Genomic DNA, 21,284 nt, shown 5'->3' on the forward strand with positions numbered 1-21,284 from the left:
CAATTTCCTGGGGCTAAGGAGTAGAGGGAATGTTAGTTTCAACATGAATAAATGGCTCCAATTAATGCACACTGGTGTTTGCTATTTGGGTTTCACTTTAGATTTAGGTTTTGATACTGGACTTTCTCTTCAGAGCGTGTCCAGTCAGCTGGCTGTGAGGAAGTGGAAACTTCATCTGAATCCCAATAGCAGCCAGAGACGGTGGAGTCCTGTTTGTAGGTTGGTTCCCCATGTGATCCACTTTAAAGATGGAAGAATTCAACACTACTTCTGCCATTCTAATGGCAGGAATTTGTTACTCTCTGCTCTCTCTTTCATTTTCTAACCCTTCCCCGGGCTCTGACTTGAAGATGCCAACTCTGGCCAAAGAAGATGGGTTCCTCCCACCACTGTACCTAGCATTTGCAGCAGGCTGTGAGGCCCTGGTGCAGGTGTGAGGCCTCAGGGAGCTCTTTGATGTCCTGATTTGCTTCCAAGTGGGAGTTGTCAAGAGAAAGGTTTTGCAGGTTCCTGGGATCTCTCCAGGAAATCTGGGAATCCTGCTGCTGATTCCTGACCCTCACAGGGCTACTTTGCTCATTCCTCCTCATCTGTGACTCCTTTGTTCCTAGAACAGGCAGGATAAGGCTTCCCTCTCTCCAGCAATGGGCAGTGCCGTATAAAGGCAGAAACAGGTGTGGGCTGTAAGGGGATGAGGCCTTGGGATGACCTGAGTGACAGCCCTTGGTAACAGCTTTTCTCTCAACAGGAGTTAGTGAAAGTACCACCACTGTCACCACACACTGTATGTTCTATGCTGTGCTGCCTCTTCACTCATTCACCCATGCAACAAACATTTGAGGACCAGATGCTGCTCCAGGCATCAGGCACTCAGCAGTGCACCAGAGAAGAACCCGCACTGTTAAAAGGCTTCTATTTTAGTGGTGGGGGGGGGAGGGAAGAGAGGGATGAAAGTCAGTAAGTAAGCAGGTAAAGAGGGTGAACAAGTATAAGGATAAGTAAGGTGGTAAGAATGAAGGAAAGTGAATGAGAGGAAAATCGTGTGGGGGAAGGGGAAAGCAGGCATCACTGCAGGTAGTCCCTAAGACTGTGAAACTCCACCTTACAGATAGAGGCCTTCAAGCTTAATGGCTAAAACAACTTAGTTCCAAGTCATCGAGCTAAGGTTGAGACTGAAAGCATGTCTGTCTCACTGGAGGGCTATAAGCAAACCTTCTACCTTACGATACCACACACTGCCATTATAAAACTATTCTTTGAAATGAAAGGCCTTATATTACCTTATATCTTTAAAGCTCTACACTTTTAAAGAAATATTAGTCACTTACCAGAAGGAACTTGCTTATCGGGTTGCCTCATGCTTCCCATAGTTCCAGCTGTGGACTACTGGCTTGGGTTCCACTGACTGTCCCATAGGTCCTTAAACTCAACAAGACTAAAATGCAAGCTACCTTCTTCTCCATTCCTGCTTCTCAACCACAGACAATGTCTACTTTATCCATCCAATAATGCCAGAGCTGGATAGTTCCATTCTCTTTATTGCCAATGTATACCAAGGTATACCCAGTCCTGTGGAGTCCTCTAGCTCTTCATCCTGGCCCCTCATTCCTTTGGCTTTAACCGAGGACAGACTCTCCTCTTCTCCTCTTTCCTTCCCAACTGGTGCCAGGCTGGTTCTTGTTGCCTCTGCTCAGTGATGCCAGGGCAATTCTTTTAAAATGAACATGAAGTTATTAGCTCTTCCTTTAAATCATTCAACAGCGCCTTGTTTGGGGACAAATCTCAAGCCTCCAGTCCTTGTTGATCTAGCTCCTGCTTATCTCCATCTCCATTTTCTACTCCCCACATGCCATGCCACCTAGCTCCAGCTATTGGGAACAAACTGTACTCCTCCCTGTACCATGGATTTCATCACTTTGTGCCTGACTCCTACTGGTCTGACAGTAGCATCCAAGTCCCCTGCTGAACTACTCTTTTGTGCTCTCCCAGCACCCCCTTCTTTGGGCCCCCAGCTTTCTTGTGTATCTCTCCAACAAACTGTCAGTGATGAGATATAAGCAATGTCACAGTAGGCAAGGTGGCTAGTTCATCTGTATTATCTGTACCCACAACATGGCCAGCACACAAAGGAGGCGCCCAAAGAACTTTCACTATCTGACAAAGTACATAGACTGCCAAAGCCAACTTTTTGTTTTTGTTTAATGATTCGTATCAAATCCATCTCCCTACAACTCATGGAACAGATTTAGTAATGTTAGATACAAATCAAACCCTAACTCATAGTGAAGCATAATTAAGACGAAGAGAATCCAAAACAGTGGTTATAAATAGTATTGCAAAGAAGAATTCCAGGACTTGTACACTAATGCTGAATGCCAACATGTTTTCTTGTCAGAAATACCATTAAATATAATGGGCCGCAGTGACTAGTTCTCTCTCTGAGTCTTGTTTTTCTTATGTGAAGAATAAGGAGCTACACTAGGTGACTCTCAAGGTTCTCTCGATCAAATTCCAGTCTGACATTAGACTTTCATCTGAAGCCCATCATTTGGTCCGTCATCCCAAAGCAACCTGATACCAGCTAGAGACTCCTCTGTAGGTATCTGTCTCTTGCCTAAGCCAACAGCCTCCTTTACCCACACGGTCAGAGAGTGGGCTCCTGGAAGCTGTTACAATGTGATCCTGCTGACTAGTTATGGTCAATTGGTCCTGGAATGGAGCCCTGAGCCAGGCTGCAGGAACTTCCCTAGGAATTAAAGACTTGTTCTAAGATATACAAGGCTCGGTCAGAACTGGACTTCCAAGACCCTAAAACAGCAGCAAGGCTACTCAATCATTGTTCAACTAATAGTTTTTGTTGTTGTTGTTGGTGGTGGTGGTGGTGGTGGTGGGGCTTGAACTCTGGGCCTGGGCACTGTCCCTGAGCTCTTCAGTTCAAGGTGAGCAATCTACCATTTGAGCCATAGCACCAATTCCAGTTTTCTTGTGGTTCATTGGAGATAAGAGTCTCCTGGACTTTCCTGCCCAGGCTGGCTTTGAACCTCGATCCTCAGATCTCAGCCTCTTGAGTAGCTAGGATTATAGGTGTGAGCCATGGGCACCCAGCTGTTCAACTAATATTAATGGAGTACCTACACTATGCCGGGACTATCCAGCATCCTGCTTTCCTAACAGCTTTCCAGTTGGTGGTCTGAATCCTTTCCTTGGCCCACTTACGTCCTTATTCCCTAGGATACCCCTTGTCCTCACAATCCTCACAATAAATATCCTTTCTTTGATTTTATTTATGCAATTGGTTGACATCTTAATTGCAATAGAAAGAGCTTCAACTGTTGTCCCTCACTGCCACCAGGTTGTCAGGGCTTGTCTGAGCATTTCTCAGTTGTCTATCTCTGCCTGTGGCCTTTTCCTAGTGGGACCAAAAGTGGTGAGACACTCATAGCAACTCAATCCAAGGCCTAGAGCACTGATAATGCTTCTAGTCTGTGTCATGAATCTCTCTCTCCCTCTTTTTTTTTTCTTTTTTTGTTGGTTGTGGGGCTTGAACTCTGGGCCTGGGCACTGTCCCTGAGCTCTTCAATTCAAGGTGAGTGCTCTATCACTTATGCCACAGTGTCACTTCAGGTTTTCATGTGGTTAATTGGAGATGAGTCTCACGGACTTTCCTATCAGGGCTGGCTTTGAACTGTGATCCTCAGATCTCAGCCTCCTGAGTAGCTAGGATTACAGGAGTGAGCTACTGGTGCCCAGCTTCTCTTTTTCTTTAACAAAGCATAGCCACAGAAGAAGCAGAACAAAGACAAACTATAACAACTTTTTAAAAACTATACATGAGATAAAAAGAACTCAGGCCCCTTTCTGTTAGATTAAACACCCCCTCATGTTGACTCCAGTAAAGAGCACATCTTGACAAATCATGTCCTTTAGTCAAAACAAGCAGAGGTTCCAACACATGGAGTAGATATAAAATATATTATTTTCAGAAGACTGAAATCCAAACCACAAATTCCAGAAATGCACTTTGAAAGTGCAGCCTATTAGACATGCTAGTTTTAAATTAAATTAATATGCTAGTGAGAGGGAAGGTATGTTTCGATTTATTTATTAGATTGCTATCAAGCTTTCCCCTAGGAAGTTCAAGGTGCTCTGGGCAAAGACTGAAGACAGTGAGCCCAGGCTGTTTAAAGAATGTCAGGTTCTGCCTCTGTTGGTTCTTCCCAGTTCAACGGCACTGTCCCCCCCAGTGGGCTCCCTGGCTGTCCTTTGAAGCTGACAGCCTTCTGGGCTAGTCATATGTTTTATCCCTGGCTGAGAAGTGCATCCAACTAACTTGAAACATTCTTGGGCCCAGTGGCATGCTTGCTGCTCTTCTGCCCAGCTGCTGTGATTTACCTTATAGGAATCAATAGGAACAAACTTGAGTGAGGACTATTGCTCATTTTTTAGTACACTATTTCTGTTGTTGTTGTTATTGTTGTTGTTGTTGGTCGTGGGGCTTGAACTCTGGGCTTGGGTGCTGTCTCTCAGCTCTTCAGTTCAAAGCGAGTGCTCTACTACTTGAGCCACAGCGCCACTTCTGTTTTTCTGGTGGTTAATTGGAGTAAGAGTCTCATGGACTTTCCTACCTGGGCTGGGTTTGAGCCACAATCCTCAGATCTCAACCTCCTGAGTAGCTAGGATAACAGGCATGAACCCCCAGCACCCGGCCTTTGGCTGCTTTTTAAAAACATAATTTTTAAAATAGTCTGCTAAGCTGGAGATTGGGGGGAAAAATGAATGAGACTCTATTTCAAAAAAAAAAACAACAAAACAATAACAACATCAAATGGCAACTAAACCAAGCTGGGCATGGTGGTACATGCCTGTGATCCTAGCTATGCAGAAGGTGGATGCAGGAGGATTGTGATCCAAGATCTGCAAAAGCAGAGACTTTATATGAAAAAAAAAAGCAAAAGGCCCCAAGTTCAATCCCAGGCCTGCACACAAACACAGAACATTTTATGGAAAATAATAAGTCAGCCTTCATTATCAAAGCCTTTTTGGAATCACTTATTTTGAAATCAGGTCAGAAGCATGAATAACTTCCATGTCTGCTAGCTCAGAAGGGAAAAAGGATTAGCCAGCACCACTCTTGCCAGGCTAGTCAGCCAAACATATATTTAGGGGAGTGCAAACTATGTTGTCCAAAAATAAAATATATTTTCTTCTCCTCATGCTCTTGGTCTGTTTTCAAAAAGAAGAGTATACATTCCTCCACTTGAAGGAGGTACTTGTCATGATTTGTGACCCTCAACACACAGATTGCTGTGTAAGTGATGCTATATGACAGTTCATGACTTTCAGTGGCTCCCACCTGCTATCTTTCTTAGGTCACTTGCCCTGGGCACGGCTGCTCTGCTGTGAGAAAGTCTAGGAGAGAGGACCTCTGTAGAGAGAGACTGAGGTCCCCCAGCCTGGTTGAGCTCAGCCATACTGAAAGTGAATCCTGTCCTGCTGAGTTATGCCTAGAGTGCAGACGTATACATGGTCCTATTCTTGCAAACCAAGAGTTCATGGGTGACTTCCTATGCACCATTAGATAACCAGAACAAGGGGGAAAAAAGAGTTCTCTAGACCCTGTGACTTAGAAAAATCCATGCAAAGAAAGTGGTTTAGCAAACTTGTACTGTGATGCAAATGCACAGTTCTGACTCTAATGAGGGCAAAATCCAGGTGCCTGAATGTCCTGCTCCTGAAGGATTTTTTTGGGGTGCAGAGCCTCTTAAGACCCTTTTCTTAGCTATTGCTGCTTGCAGAAATACAAATAACTAAGGGTGAGTGCTGTGAGCCACTTCAGAGGGGCTGGGGAAAAAGTCTGCACCACCCATGGCATTGTGGTTGCCTTTGGAGCAGCTGCAAACCCAAACCAGCGTGGAAGCTTTTGCTCTCTCCCAGCATGTGGCTGCTGCATGTGGAAGTGCTCAGGAGAGTCAGCTCCCCAAGTCATTCAGTCATCTCTGTTTCTGGGTGGCCAAGGCCTCCTCCTCTATGCCTTGACCCATTTTGTCCTGTCCATGTATGGTACCTCACCAACTCCCCATGGTTTGCCTCACAGGAATAACCTATGTCCCCCAAACAGGAGATCACAAGTTAGACCCAAAGTGGAATGGATAAGAGGATCTGGAAAAGCACACCATAGGTGTATGAATATGGCTTCCTGTAGACACAGCAGTAGAACATGCTTTACATCTTCCTAGCAAGAGCAAATGCGAGGAGAATTTGCAATGACATCTTTGCAGGTGGCAGGACCACCGCCTTCTATTTAATCTTCATCTTCACCACAAAATTAGGTTGTATGCACCAACTATCTGAGCACTGGCTGTGTCCAGTGATATAGAGATGCTCAAGGTGGCTTTTTTCTTATTAGTCACAGTCTGAAAGGAATCATAAACTTGTAAAAATAAGAGAAGGTAAGCTGGGCACCAATAGCCCATGTCTGTAATCCTAGCTACTCAGATGGAGCTTCCAAGTCAGTATGAGAGTCTGTGAGATTCTTATCACCAATTAGCTACCAAAAAAGTCAGACCTGGAGGTGTGGTTCAAGTGATAGAGTTCTAGACTGGAGAAAAGCTAAAGGATAGAGCTCAGGTCCTAAGTTCAAATCCGAGTTCTAGAGCATATAAATAAATAAATAAATAGCAAGTATGTCCACAACCAGACAGTGCTCTGAGTGCTGTGTATATAGTCCCTCATTTAACTCTCACAACAGCTCTACCACGCTGGAGCTACTCCACCCAATTCTATAGAAGAGGAAACTTAGGCACAAGTGAGGCATGGATTCTAGTGCTCTGACTCCAGGCATGTTAAGCTATTCCCTACTGCCTCCCTTGTAAACTGACAGTGGCATGAGTGAGTAACAGATAGCAAGTAAGGAATACATAGGTGAAATCAACATCTATTATATATGGAATCAATTAAAAATATAGATGTTAAATAGAAAATAAACTCTCACCACATTCTTGGTATCATTCATCCCTTCATCTGACCACGCTGTTGGAGCATTTTTCCTATTAACTCATTCAATTTCTCACTCTATAAAACAAGTCCCTTTGTCTCTGTTCTGTTCTCCAGGGAAACAAAAAGTTGGAAGAAAGTAGTTTCTGGGCTTCTGTTGTGGAAAGAAGACAAGCAGGGACAGAGGTAGTCACTGCACAGTGGGTGAGCTGGGAGCAGGATGTGCTGCTGCTGGACCCGTGATCAGCTCTGCCTTGCTTAGTAGTGGCTGGAAAGGAGGGCCAGGGTCTCCACTGAGGGACACGGGAGTTGACGTTGGGGATGCTCCTCCTATAGCTTAGGAAGTCATTGAAATGTAGCTACAGGATTAAAAGTCATGTAGAAGTTTTTGCTGACTCTGCTTTCCAGGATTTCAGTTACCTACAGTCAATTACAGTCTGAAAATATGAAATGCAAGATGCCAGGAATAAACTTAAATTTTAAATTGCACACTATGTGTTGTCCTGCCCGATTCCATTTCTGAATCATCCCTTTGTCCAGTGTTTCTGCTCTGTGGATGCTACTCCCCTGGTCACCTGGCACTGCTAATGTTCAAACAACTCTTAATTCACTGTGGGTCCCAAAGCACAAGGCTAACAATGCTGGTAACACAGGTCGAAGAGAAGCTGTAAAGTGCTTCCCTTAGCTGAACAGATATAAGTTCTTGACTCAATAAGGAAAGAAAACCAACTTTGTGTGTTGAAGTTGCAAAGATCAAATCTTCTACCTGAGAAATTGTGAAGAAGGAAAAGAAATCAGTGCTTGTTTTTCTGTCACACATAAAGTTCAAAAGTTATGACCACTAAATTTGTCTATGTGTGTGTGCACACGTGCATGCATGTGCGTGCGCATGTGTTTGCAGGAAAAAGCACAGGGTTTAAAGGGGCCGATATTGTCTGTGGTTTCATGCAGCTACCAAAGGTTTTGCAATGTATCCCTATGGTGAGGGAAGGACTACTGGAGTTGGAAAGAGCAACTAATGGCTTAAAGCTGTATACTTTTCTGAATGAGCACTATAATAGGTCCACTGTGATACCCTTCCACCTTTAGTGAGGGTCTGCTGTACACAGGTGCTGAGTGGTGAGGATTCAGAAAAGAGTAAGATCTAAACTGCAGGCTCTACTTCCGAGTTCATCTCTCTCTGGCTTCCCGATCCACCCTTTCCTTCACAGTCTATCGATGCTGCCCCTGGGTCATCCCGAGTCAATATCATCTCTGAGCAGACAAAGAACAAGGACAGAGCAGCAATTCAGCTTCCTTCTAGCTGAATTTCATTTCTAGAATTTGTACAGCAGTACCCACAGCACAGGCAGGATTCCACATGGAAGGCTTTATTGGGCTCCCCTCTGTGTTTCTTCCTGGAGTGGAGTAGATGCCAGAGGCACAGTGGAGGGCAGCAAGTGACAAGAAAGACAAAGGATACCTGTCACCTACTGATACAGAATAAAGATGAACCTCAAAATGTAATGCATTGGCCCATTCTCCCACAGTGCATGGCCCAAGTCCCACAAAAGCAGGTAGAGTGACAGCAAACGGCCTCAGCCCCAAGAGATCCCGCTCGCCTGGCTGCCGCCAAGACCAGCCCAGGCAGAGTATTCATGTGCGGCAAGTACCAATGGGGCAGTATTTATGCCACTGCGGAATCCTGAAGAAAACCAAAGTTAATAACTTATTAACATTTAACTTCCAAGGAAATGCCCGGCAGCATCCCAGGGCCAAGATATGTTGTGATTAAGAGCCTGGGCTTTGAAATGAGTGGCTTGGGAGACAAGTCCTGGAGTCATCCTTTCCAGTGTGTTCTTTGGGAGAAACCTCAAAATAGAAATGAGAAGCAATTCTAGCCTTCTGGAAATTCACATCCACTGATGAACCATTCTAGGCCTCAGTTTCCTCACTAGGGTAATGATGGAGCTACCTCCTTAGTTTGTCAAACAACCTCTTCTTTACACGAGAAGGGAAACTTTCTCACTGGCCCTAGAAAATCAAAACCACAGATTTCATTATAACTTTGGGTAGGTGAGAAGCAATGAAACACAGGATAAGGAAACTTGGTCCATGGCTATGACCATGTTAGACTCTATCCACATCTTACTCCCCCCTTTCTCCAAGGACCTTAGAGCAGAATGGAAGCCTCTAGAAGCACATCCATTTCAAAGAAGTAGCTCTTTGGGAATTTAGTTCTTCATAGCTAGTCATCCTTAAGTTTATTCTAAATTTGCTCAAATCTTGAGCACATAGGCTAGAGAAACGTTTCTTTGATGAGTTCTGGGAATGGCAGGAAATCTCAGCTCCCAAGATGCATTTAGATATTAAGCAAAATGACTCTCCCTTGGAGTAGTGAGGAGGGATGGGCTTTGTGCCTGGGCCAAAGGAGATTCCCTGCATCTCTGTGGACAGGTGCAGGATTTCTGAAGCTGTGGACCAAGCACTGGATGCTGGCAGCTGCCAGGAGACAAATTCCTTCCTCTTAATGCACTCCTTGGCAATTTTTCTTTGAGATTGGCCTTGGCTGTGGGGGCATTTCTAGAGAAGCCCTAATGATCAGCTTTGAATGGGAAAAATCATTCAGTTTGCCAGTGCTGGCTCAGGATGGTCCCAAACTTCCTAAACAATGCATACTTGGGACAGTGGAGCTTCTGATCACAGGCAGAGCTGGAGAAAACTGCAGAGTTTAAAGGAGTGATTTCAACTTGTGAGGATTATTGTTTCATGGAACAGCAACAGATGCATGTGATTAGTTTGCCAAAGACATGACTATGTATCATAATATAATCCATAGTCACTTCTAGAAGTCTAAGTTCATGAGTGAAGGAAGACAGTGCTCAAATGGAGAGGGATGGAAACCATGTTTAGCCTGGAAGTCTCTGTACAAACCAAATACCTACTCAGGACAGGGAGCCACTCACCAACTCTGGGGCTTATTTATACTCTGTACAGAAGTCTGCATTGCTTATTAAGAGGAGAAAGAGAGAGGAGGGGGGGAGGGAGGGAGGAAAGGAGGGAAAGAGAGACAGACAGAGAGAGAGAGAGAGGGAGAGAGAGAGAGAGAGAGAAATAGAGAAACACATACCCGCCAGGCATTGCATCAGAAATGGTTGGTAATTGAGCACAGCAGAACAGAGAGACTGGCGTGGCCATTCAAGCCAGTTTATTACTCAGTTTCCAGTCTGCCTGTCTGGTATCTATCCTCTGGCTTTTGGAGTGGACCAGTTTTCCTGGAATATGCATTTATTGAACTTTGAAAGGCCAGATCTTCTATGTAGATTAATTCACGATTTCAAAGGCTCTTTGAAGCTGGCAAAACATTCCGTTATTTCCAAGACTTATTACCACTAAAATTTTGGCATAGCCTTGAGAGGTCAGCCTGTAATCTTGTTTAGAACCTTTTAAATTTAGAAACTTTATAGTGAGTTAAAAATAGATCACACTTGTGTACTTTTTCCTTTCAGCCCTACTTCAAGGGCTGTTTACTCATTTTTTGACCCACTCTAGATACAAGCCAGAAAATTCTGGTGTTTCTCCTCTATGAGTTTACTGGACCAAAAGATAGGTCATTTCCAAGTGAGTTTTGGGGTGCTAGTCATGGGACTCACCGGTGGCTCATGTCTGTAATCTTAACTACATAGGAGGCTGAGATCTGATGACTGTGATTCAAAGCTGACCTCATCAGGAAGTCCACAAGACTCCAGTTAACCAAGTAATTTCCAATTAACCAGCAAATAACCAGAAGTATCACTGTGGCTTAAGTTGTAGAGCACCCGCCTTGAGCAAAAAATGCTAAGGAACAGTACCCAGGCCCTGAGTTTAAACCCCTGTAGTGCAACACACAGAAATCAAGATTGGCAGACTGTCACTAAGGCTGGTAATTAGTTTATAGACTCATGGTAAGGGACAACATGGGCCACAAGGAGATTTTCCATGGTGCCTCTTTAGGGGCAATGTGTCCACACACACGCACTCCATATTGACTAGAAATGATCCCACCCAGTGCACAGTGCTCAGATCAGAGAAGCTCAGATCAGAGTGCTTATAACCAAAAGGTAAATAAAGATGGCCTTGGTCATAGAAGAGTGAAAATACCAACCACTGTCTGTACAGCACTGGCCAGGGCCAGTGGAGTGCCAGAATTTTCACACCCAGAAAAGGGACTTTTGGAACACTGAGGATTACCTCTTCATGATTACTTACCTTCATGAACATGCTAAATCCTGTTTTAAGGAGATCAGTGATGCCTGAAGACATGTGTTCAATATCAATGGGATCTGGCCTCTCGGGATTAAATATTTCCTCCACAACCTGCTTCAACAATGGCTTATAGGTTGCCTGGAGAGACAAAATATTGTGCTGGTTAAGTGCTAGAGGCACTTGTTTGGTATGTCTGGAGAAAGGACAGTTTAATCTGCCCTAAAAGAAGCAAAGCAAGTTTAGTTAGATGCTGAAAACAGCAGTGATTTTGTATGTGTGAAAAGATACTAAAACAACCTTGATCTTGATACTTCCATCCCCAATATTCTAGCACTATTTTGCCTCTCATAACTGATTCTGCAAGCACTGCTTATCAGAGTCATACTCACAGTATACTAATAATTCTATTATAGAACTATATCTTGTGTGTATATACACAATATGCATATACGTGTACTTATATATATGCATATACATGTGTATATACATATATATGTATATACATGTATATATATATATATATATATATATGAAAATAGCATAACAAAACTCACTAACAATGCTCAGAAAGGAGAGAGGAGGAAGGGGGATGATGATGAAAGAGTAATGAAAAGGGAGTAAATTTAATCAAAGAATATTACATGCATATGTAAACATCACAATGGAATCTCTTTGTACAATCAATTTATGCTAAAGCAATAAAAGATTTCCAGAGATCATCATTTATGCATGGAACATGCTGGCAAGCAAAGTCCTGCCATTTGATATAAACATGAAGATGACCTCCAATGTTTCCCAAACATTCTTAGAGTTATGTTCTCCTCAGAGAGGATTACAAATGTTTATTTGTAATGGATTGTCAACATCCAGGCTTAAAGCAATCCCTCCTTTCTCCATAGAGCTCAACTCCAAGTCCAACTAGGCCAGAAAAAGAAGGCCAGATGACAAGAGGACTCTGACCTAGGTCAGGGCAAAGAGCAGGACACAGGGCTCCGTAGAATTCCTGTAGAATCAGAGTGAGGTTAGTTTACAACTCCTCTAGTTTGAAAAATAGTGTTGAGTGTTTTTCTTTTCTGTGACCTGAATACTCTGTCCAGAAGCTTCACTGACTTCGGTAAGACCTCTGGGTTTGGTTCTTCCCTCCTCTTTCTTAAACTCTAAGAAGGCACTGCTGAGATGCAGCCTGTCTTTTCATTGGCCAAACATGTGACTTGCCTGCAACCAGAGGAATGGATATTTAGTGTGCTGAATGTTTCCCTGGCTTCATCTTATCTTACTTTATAGATACTTTGTACTTATTTTCCCCATTATTCTACTTCTCTTAAAATACCTTAGAAATGAAGCACCTATAGCCTATCAACATTGTTCCTGACCATTCATCAGGAATGTAGCTGGTATATTCCTCAGGGAAAAGATACAGGAAGAGGTAGTGTGTATTCAGCAGAAAGTGCCACCTTCTTGATGTTTATCACACACTATTGTGTGCCTGGAGATTTCATGATTAGCCATCACAAAAGGTAAGCATTGAATAGGAACACTGATATAACAGGAACTTGTTTAAAGCCATGGTGTAGAGCAAGGTTGATACTTTTCTCTTAAGAAGAAAAATTCAAATTAAACCTATACCAAGATAGATTTATAAAAAACAAACTTATCAGATTGGCAAACATCCAAAATTCTGAAGCCATATTTTGATGAAGTCAGGGGGTACCAGGCACTGTCAGAAGGGGAATAGTTATGATCAACACAGAGAATAATTTGGCAGTAGCTTTCAAAGCGACAAATGCATCTGACCTAGAAATTCTTCTTCCAGAAATCTATTCTCTGGATATGCTCATATACGCAAATAAGAACCATAAAAGGCCCTATTGTTTTGACATAAAGTTTTTAAGCTTACCCTCTCCATAGGGAGCTACTTAGTAAGTGAGGCATACTTATTTGTAGGGAGGAATGCTGGAAAAGTGACTGAGAAAGCTCTGGGTGGGTAAAGTAAAAACCACGGTGTCCACTGGATGACCTAAGCTGGTTTCAAACCATGATCCTCAAATTGGAGAAAGTGCCAGGGAGAATATAACAACACTTATTAAATGCATTGTAAAATTAAACCGGTGCAATAAGTAGAAACTACCTCAGCTGAGGTAAAGAAACAAAGACAAGAGGGAGACTTCCCCTTGTATTGCTTCTTGTTTTATAAACCACAGTAAGTGGAGTGTCACTAAAGATAGCAACAATTATCATTTAAATTTAATACATGATTAATGAATAGAAAAGAGATTGGGGTAAAGCACACCAAAAAGTTAATTAGGGCTAGCTTTAGACTCAAGAAGTTGGGGTAGAAGGGAGGGCAGGATTCTGCAAAGAGTTCAGACATAGACCAGGGGGCTCTGGACTCAAGCTGCAGCATTGTACCCTGCTCATCTTTACCAGACTTGTGCCTAGGCGGCAGGATTGTCGTCAAGGCTCCAGAGCCCTAGCATGGGCTGGAGAGGCCAGAAAGGAGACATGGAGGAATGATGGGGGAAGGGTGCTGGCTTGTTCTCCCTTGCTCCTCTTTGGGTTTATCTGTGGAAAGCACACTAGAGGCACAGCCCACTGAGTTGGGCCACATTGGAACTGCTGCTCCTTCATACTTTCTAGAGACTGTGATTACTGTGTGGACATCTACTTAGAATGAAGGAATAAACTACAATTTCAAATACAGAAAGTAAAGGGTATCGAACATATCACATGATCCAGAAAAATGACAGAAATACTTTTATTAGTGGTCAAATATAGCCCTCTACTTATTTCTTACTTTTTTTTTGGTGTGGTTGCATTCTTTCTGATGATCTTTCCCATATGGCAACTTTGAAATAGCACATTTCTAGAGATGTGATAGTTATCAAGCTATTTATTGTCTCTTCACTCCAAAGTCTTCTTTCTAGACTCAGCTCTTTGTATGATGCTGGGCTCTGACTATAAAATACAGGAGCTGGCAGAATCTCATTCCCCCTTGAAGCATCACCTTGCAATGGCTTCTCTCTCAGCAATTTCAGCTGACTTCCCCCTGGATTTTAATCATGGATATACTAAATTACCTTTCTTGTTACAGCCATGTGGAGCTATCATATGGTTAAAAAGCACAACTTGAGAAAAACTTTCTCAGTGCTTGTCTTGAGTCTTCTTTGCAAATACATGTATTTATTTTTTCCCAATTAGGATTTTAAGGATGAGACTCATTGGCTTCTTCCTCCAAGCAATTTAGTTGGTAGTTTGGGGCCCAGACCATGTCATTGGAACAAGCTGTTTTAGCATTTTCCACTTAGTCAGGCACTTCTTGCTGCTCACCAAAGGGCCATGTAGAAGGTGACAGGCATTTCTTTGGAGCCCTACCCCAAGTGATCCGCATGCTTAAAAGGGCCAGAGGGTTATTTGGGTTGCCTCAACCTTACAAGGGTCAAGTTGAGCACCAGTGGCTCATGCTTATAATCTTAGCCACTCAGGAGGTTGAGATCTGCAGTTCAAAGCCAACCTGGGCAGTAAAGTCTGTGAGACTCTTATCTCCAATTAACCAGCAAATAATCAGAAGTGGAGCTGCAGCTCAAGTAGTAGAGTGCCAGCCTTGAGCAAAAAAAGCTAAATAAAGAACAGTACTTAAGCCTTGCATTCAATCCCCAATACACACACATAAAAGAAGAGGGTCAACCATAGGAACTAAATGTTTCTAACTGAACACTCTTTGCCAGTTCACTTTTTTGTGAGGAGAAGAGAAAAACTCGATAAATTTGTTGTTTTGTTTCTTTACAGTCACTTAATTCTTGCTTCTGTCAGATCAGGTAGGAGACAAAGTTGGATGTCCGTTTGGAGAACCATCATTCAGAGACCCAGGTTCCTGCCTTGGAGGGGTTCCATGATTCTCCTGGGGCACTGAGAGTCCATGCTGATTTTCATGCTGATTCTATTTCAGTAGAAGGAGAGTAAGAAGGATTTACAGAGGGATGTTATAGGTCTTGTTTGAAAATATATCACTTCTACCCATAGTTCATTGGCCAAAATCAGTTATGTCGACATTTGCCTGCAAGGCAATTTGGGAAATATGGTCTCACACTGTGTGCCCCAGAAGAAAAGGAAATGGGATTTGGGGAACACATAGCATCCTCATTAATTGGAGTTGAAATGTTAATATGGCTCTTTCCTTAAAAACTGGTAAGCTGTATGTATGGGCAAAGGATTGTTAAGCCACTTTGTCACTTTGCATAGGAAACTGGCTTTTGGTTAACTTTCTAGCCCTGTTTCCCTGGAAACCTGATAAAGAAGGAATGTCAAACTACACAGGCAAGAGTGCTTATGACAGAAATGACCCCTGCTTGGTAAATTGCAGTGTATTGGGGGAACTCCAGATATTTGTTAGATACAGCTGGTGACTCTTGAATAATAATTGAGTGTGCCCCTATGGAATGCTGGAAGTTGTGCTCATGGAATTGTGGCTGAGAAAATTTCCTATATAGTTTTCACACCAAGGAATACACCTAATAGCAACCTCATTCTCTCAGTCCTGAACTGTCACCTCAGAACCCAATCAAATACCTCCCTAATGACTGTGTAGATGGCTTTGTGTTTCATGGGTGGTCCCAAGGCTGTTGCAGGGAGAAAAGTGCCTGACACTCTTCCAAGGGCAAATTATGGCCCTATCCTGAGCTGACTAATGTCAGGTGGGGGCAGGACCACAGAGCCAGTTTATCTGTTAGGCATAGGTTGCACAGTACCTTGGGCCTTTTAAGAGTCCATAAAAGTATTACTGTTATTTGCATGTGTGTGTGTGCATGTGTGCACATGAGAGCATGTGCTAGTCGTGAGGCTTGAACTCAGAACCTTGTGCTCTTACTTGTCTTTCTTGCTGACAGCTGGTACTCTATCACTGGAGCCACATATCTGTTCTGTTTTTTGATTGGTTAATTGGACATAAAGTCTTGCAAAGTTTTGTTTTTTTGTTTTTATTTTTCTTAACCTGAGCTGGTTTCCAGCCATGATCCTTAAATCTCAGCCACCCGATTAACTAGGCTAACAGGTGTGAGCCACCAACTCTGAGTAGAATGCCTTAATTTTCAAAAATATATTAGCTATTTACCTTTTTTTTCTTTTTGGTCGGTCGTGGGGCTTGAACTCTGGGCCTCGGCACTGTCCATGCGCTCTTCAGCTCAAGGCGAGCACTCTACCACTTGAACCACAGTGCCACTTCTGGTTTTCTAGTTGTTTATTGGAGATAAGAGTCTCATGGACTTTCCTGCCCGGTCTGACTTTGAATCAAGATCCTCAGATCTCAGCCTCCTGAGTAGCTAGGATTATAGGCATGCCACCAGAGCCCGCTTAACTATTTACCTTTATATCAATATAATCATACCATATGTGTTTTACTATTCTTAATTTTTGTAAAGAAAGAGGCTCACAGAGTCTAAGGCACCTGGCACCCATGAAGGTCATCCAGTGGCCATCTCTGATAGTGCACTGAGGCTGGAAATGGAGTCTAAGAAGATACCCTAATGTCTATGACCATTGAAAGGATCAGAGTTTCACAGAACTTATCTTATATCAGAAACTTTCTTTATTGCCTTCTTTAAATGAAGTACATATTTTCAAAAACAATCTGGACTTAAAAATATCCCATTTAAACAAAATGTGAAAAATGAAATGCTTGTAAGAGATTAATTTTGTGCTGGAGATAAGGTGTGATTGTACCCAGAAGATTTTTTTAATACGAGCTGGCTTCTGATGCAGCAGTTCCTAAGATTATACAATGTCATCTAACTTCTGACATCAGGTGCATTTCAGAAAAGGCCTCAGATAACCTTTTTCAAAGATGCCCAAATTGCTGCCACAGACCCACCCCATCACGTGGGTCGCTGACATTGCCTTTGCTGGCAATGGGGGAAGCTGGGACGCTCAAGCCCGCTCATGAAGAGGCTTGATCTCCCTTTTTAGACAGTGACCCTACACACCAACTTCTTAGGAAAACCAGACTTGTCAAGGGTATTCATTATGTCTCAGTTCAAGACTGCACAGAAAAAACATCTGCTTAAACTGCTGAGGGATTTATTTGACAGTGCATTGGCTTTCTTTAATTTTTATTTTTGCCAGATTACAATTAGTTTCTCCTTTCATCTTCTTAAAGGAAACGGCTTATTTTCAGATTTTAAAATGTTTTATCTATTCATCCATCCATGCATTCTTCCTTCTATCCATCTCTCCATCCTTCATATTATTTCTTTTACAAAACTCATATGTGGTCCCTTCAACTTCAATATGAGGAAATCAAAGAACACACTCAGAAAGAATTTGCTTGCATTCAAACATGAGGTAGAAGTAGACTTCAAAACAATGTCATTTCTTGGCCCTGAGTTTCATCCTGTCCCACACTAATTGATTCAAAAAGGTCTCAGAGTTATAGGGCTCAGTATGTAGGAAGGGGGGGAGGGGCAGGGAGGGGCCAGGAGACAGAAATTTGCCTAGGATATGAACAGCTGGTGTTCAGGGCTGGGGAGAGTTGACATGAAACTCTGCTTGAAGACTGCTCAGAGCCCTATTTCCCTGGCACAAGACAAATCAAACTTCCATGGGCACTTCTGTTTTCATGTCTTGTTCACATGCCAGAGGCACAAAAGACAGCACACATTCTGTGCAGAGTTTTTAGCACAGCAGCTCTGCTCCAGACTCATGCTAAAGTCCATCAGGGCAGAGCCAGAAAACCTTGAGTCAAAAAGTCCCTGCCCCAAGTCATCACTAATGTCCTAATGATGCTACAGCTGAGGATCAGCAATGTGTCAAATACTGTGGCTTTGAGGAAGGAACCCAAGCATCCTACGCAATGGGGATACATGCAAGAAGAAATGGGTGCTTGGCAACTCACAAAAACTTTTTCCCACATGCATGTGTCACCACTAAACTTATATTGATCTATGATCCTGTCCTGGACAAACTGGGAATTGTTGGGTAGGGTGGGACCATGGAGTTAGCTTATCTATTTGGCCCAGGACACTAGTATCTTGAGCTCATATTAACTTTTGGGGATCCACAAAATTACCATAGATTTTATATCAGAAAGAAAAAAGAGAACTTTAAGGTCAAGTCAGTTCTCCTTCTGTGTAGCCCATATTCCAACAAAGAAAGAGATGGGATACTTCAAGGTGGACCAAAAGGCTTCTCTGCTCTTCACTTTTCCTATGGCTGTGACTACAAACTCTCATTATGTACAGGCTGGTTATTTGTCAGCTGCTAAGAGCTTTATAAGGTGTCAGCTCACCAAGTTATTAGAGCATATTTGTGAGAGATGCCCAGTTTGAAGATCTCACTAATTATATGAGAAGCTGGGCACTGGTGGCTCACTCCTTAACTATTCATAAGGCTGAGATCTGAGGCCAGCTTGGGCTGACAAATCAGTGAGACTCTTGTCTCCAGTGAAAAGATCTGAACGTGTGGCTCAAGTGGTAGAGCACTTGCTGTGAGCAAAAAAGCCATGCCAAGAGTTTTAGCTGGTCTCCTTGTGTCTATCACCCCTCTCCTCAGAAATCAGGGTCCTAGCACCCTTGGAGCACCAGGCCTGGTAATGGGACTCATGTTGGGATATCCCATTCCTCTGGTTCTTCTAGAGATTTGATTAATTCCTACAGTAAACCACATGGTCCTTAGAGTAACACTCTCTACATCTAAAGTATGACCAACACACTTTCCTGAAGGAGTGATAGATGAAAATTAGATAAGAGGCACCTCTAGTGCCATCAGGGGAAAAAAATACATTGGAGCATTAGCATATGAGCATCAGCTCAAGAGAGAGGGCGCTGGGAAGAAGCCTGAACTATCAATCTGTACTTCTAGAACCTTTACAACAGCCATGGTGCAGTGGAAGAGCAGGTTTTGTGTTGACCGCAAAGACCAGATCTTGCTCCTGGTCACTCTGTGCCTATGTAAAAATCACTTGGCCTTCCTTCCTCAGAACAACACCTGTCTTACTTATTGTAGGAATTAAAGACAAGAAAAACAACAATGAAGACTAAGCGTAGATGTACTTTTCAAGTATCAGCTGCTAATATACGAGAGGAAGCGCTGGGATTCTGTGGGGCCGTAGTGGGAAGATGAGTTTGCACATAAATCTTACAAGTCAGTGCCCTCAAAGCAGTACTCTTCATGATGTTCTAGTTTCCCCTGAAAGTACATTCAACTCATCTCCCTGCCCCCCACCAAAAAAAAAAAAACCTAAGTAAATTTCCCTAGGGATATCGTGGGACGATAGAGTAGATTATTCTTGCCTAGCTTTTTCCTCTCAGAAACATCTGCTCTTCCCTGGATGCTCAGCTTTGACCATCAGGAACCTTAGTTCTGTCCCCTATCTTGTCCAGCATAGAGTCCTCAGGATCCACAGTCCCGGACCTTCCACATTCTCTACATTTCCCTTAGGACTTTCTATGCATTCTTCTCCCCTGTGAGTTTTACAGAATAAATATTGGGTTCTACATCATCTTTCTATCAATGGTCAAGTCAGTCATTCTTGTTTGGTGCTCTTCCCCTCTGTGGAAAGCTTCAGGGGAATTCTGTTTTATTAATTATTATTATTATTATTATTAATGGTGGTGGTACTAAGGTTTTGAGTTGGGGTTTCATACTTGCTAGGCAGGTGCTCCACAGCTCTACTCCTTTTTCTTCTTCTTCTTCTTCATTTTTTGTAGGATAATAATATTTTTGTAGGTCATTTTTGTAGGCGCTGTCCCTCAGCTCTTCACCTCAAGGCTAGTGCCCTACCACTTGAGCCACAGTGGCACTTCCGGTTTTCTGGTGGTTTATTGGAGATAAGTCTCACAGACTTTCCTGCCTGGGCTGGCTTTGAACTGCAATCCTCAGATCTCAGCCTCCTGAGTAACTAGGATTACAGGCACCTGGCTGATTATTTTTGAAATAGGGTTTCACTTTTTTTGCCTGGATTTAATCCTTATGTTAATCCTTCCTTCCATAGTTTGGATGACAAGTATGTGCTACTATGCCCATATTATTGCCTGAGATGAAGATCTCATGAACATTTTTTTTCCTGGGCTGGTCTTGAACCAGAATCCTCTCAATCTCTGCTTCCTGAGTGGGTAGGATTACAGGTGTGTTCCAGCAGTGCCTGACTTCTATTTTATTTTAATTAGTTATACATATATTATTTTTTAATTGAAAAGGTGATGAGCAAGGGGGTTACCATTACATAAGTAAGGTAATGAGTACATTTGTTTTTAATCATTGCTACCCAATCCCTCATTATCTCCCACTGACCCCTTCCCTAGTACTCTCTCCCCAAGTTGTAAGGTTCTTATCCCACATAGTGTCAAGTGAGAATTAGACACATATTTTGAGACAAGGTTGCACGATATAGTCGAGGCTGACCTCAAACTTTCTAAGTAACTTAACCTGGCCTCAAACTTGTGATCTTCCTGCCTCAGCCTCCTCAGTGCTAGTGCAAGAGAACTTCAATGATAAATATTTCCCTTATCACAAGCTTCTCTTTCTTTGCCATAGGATTATTAGATTATTTTGCTATTCTGATTGTTCAAAAAATTATGGATTGTTTAGATATGGAAACTTAGGAATTATACAGGGCCAGTCCTTCATTTGGTAACTAGATCCCAGGAAGTGAAGGACTTTGCCCAAAGCTATAGAATAAATCTGTGATAGACACAGTTACAAAGCAGTGGGACTCCAAACCAGTGCTCATACAACTGCCTCAGTCCCAGGGAAAAGCTGAATTGAGAGGCTGGTATAATCTCAAATTTTCAACCCAAAGGGAACTTGAAGTCTATCTCGAATGAACCCTCCAAGCCCATCCTAGCGATGTTAAGCAGAAACTTCCTTTGGAGCTGGAGTCTGAATCCTAAATGCATAACGTTACCTTAAACCTCATGCACTTGCCTGGTGGGTGTGAGTTCCAGGAACATACACAGACTTGAACTGCTTCATGAGATTCCGAGCTCCAGCAATATCTTGAAGAGAGGCAAAGAGTTCATCCACAGCAAGTTTGGATTTAGGAAACGTCAGGTTAATTGCAGAATCACAGCCTGAAACAA

At 42.8% G+C, this 21,284-nt stretch overlaps 1 protein-coding gene across 1 annotated transcript in view; it reads right to left on the minus strand.

Moving 5' to 3' along the window:
* The window catches only part of Scfd2 (sec1 family domain containing 2), a 311,618-nt gene that overhangs the window by 13,192 nt on the left and 277,142 nt on the right, over positions 1-21,284 (minus strand). Inside the window, exons 6-7 of the mRNA XM_013008866.1 lie at positions 21,130-21,275; positions 11,221-11,355 (exon numbers count right to left, since the gene is read on the minus strand). Of these exons, the coding sequence (XP_012864320.1) occupies positions 11,221-11,355; positions 21,130-21,275 (281 nt within the window). The remainder of the gene's footprint in view (positions 1-11,220; positions 11,356-21,129; positions 21,276-21,284) is intronic.

This window comes from Dipodomys ordii, unplaced genomic scaffold (assembly GCF_000151885.1).
Source record: "Dipodomys ordii isolate 6190 unplaced genomic scaffold, Dord_2.0 Scaffold8, whole genome shotgun sequence".
Lineage (NCBI taxonomy): Eukaryota > Metazoa > Chordata > Mammalia > Rodentia > Heteromyidae > Dipodomys > Dipodomys ordii.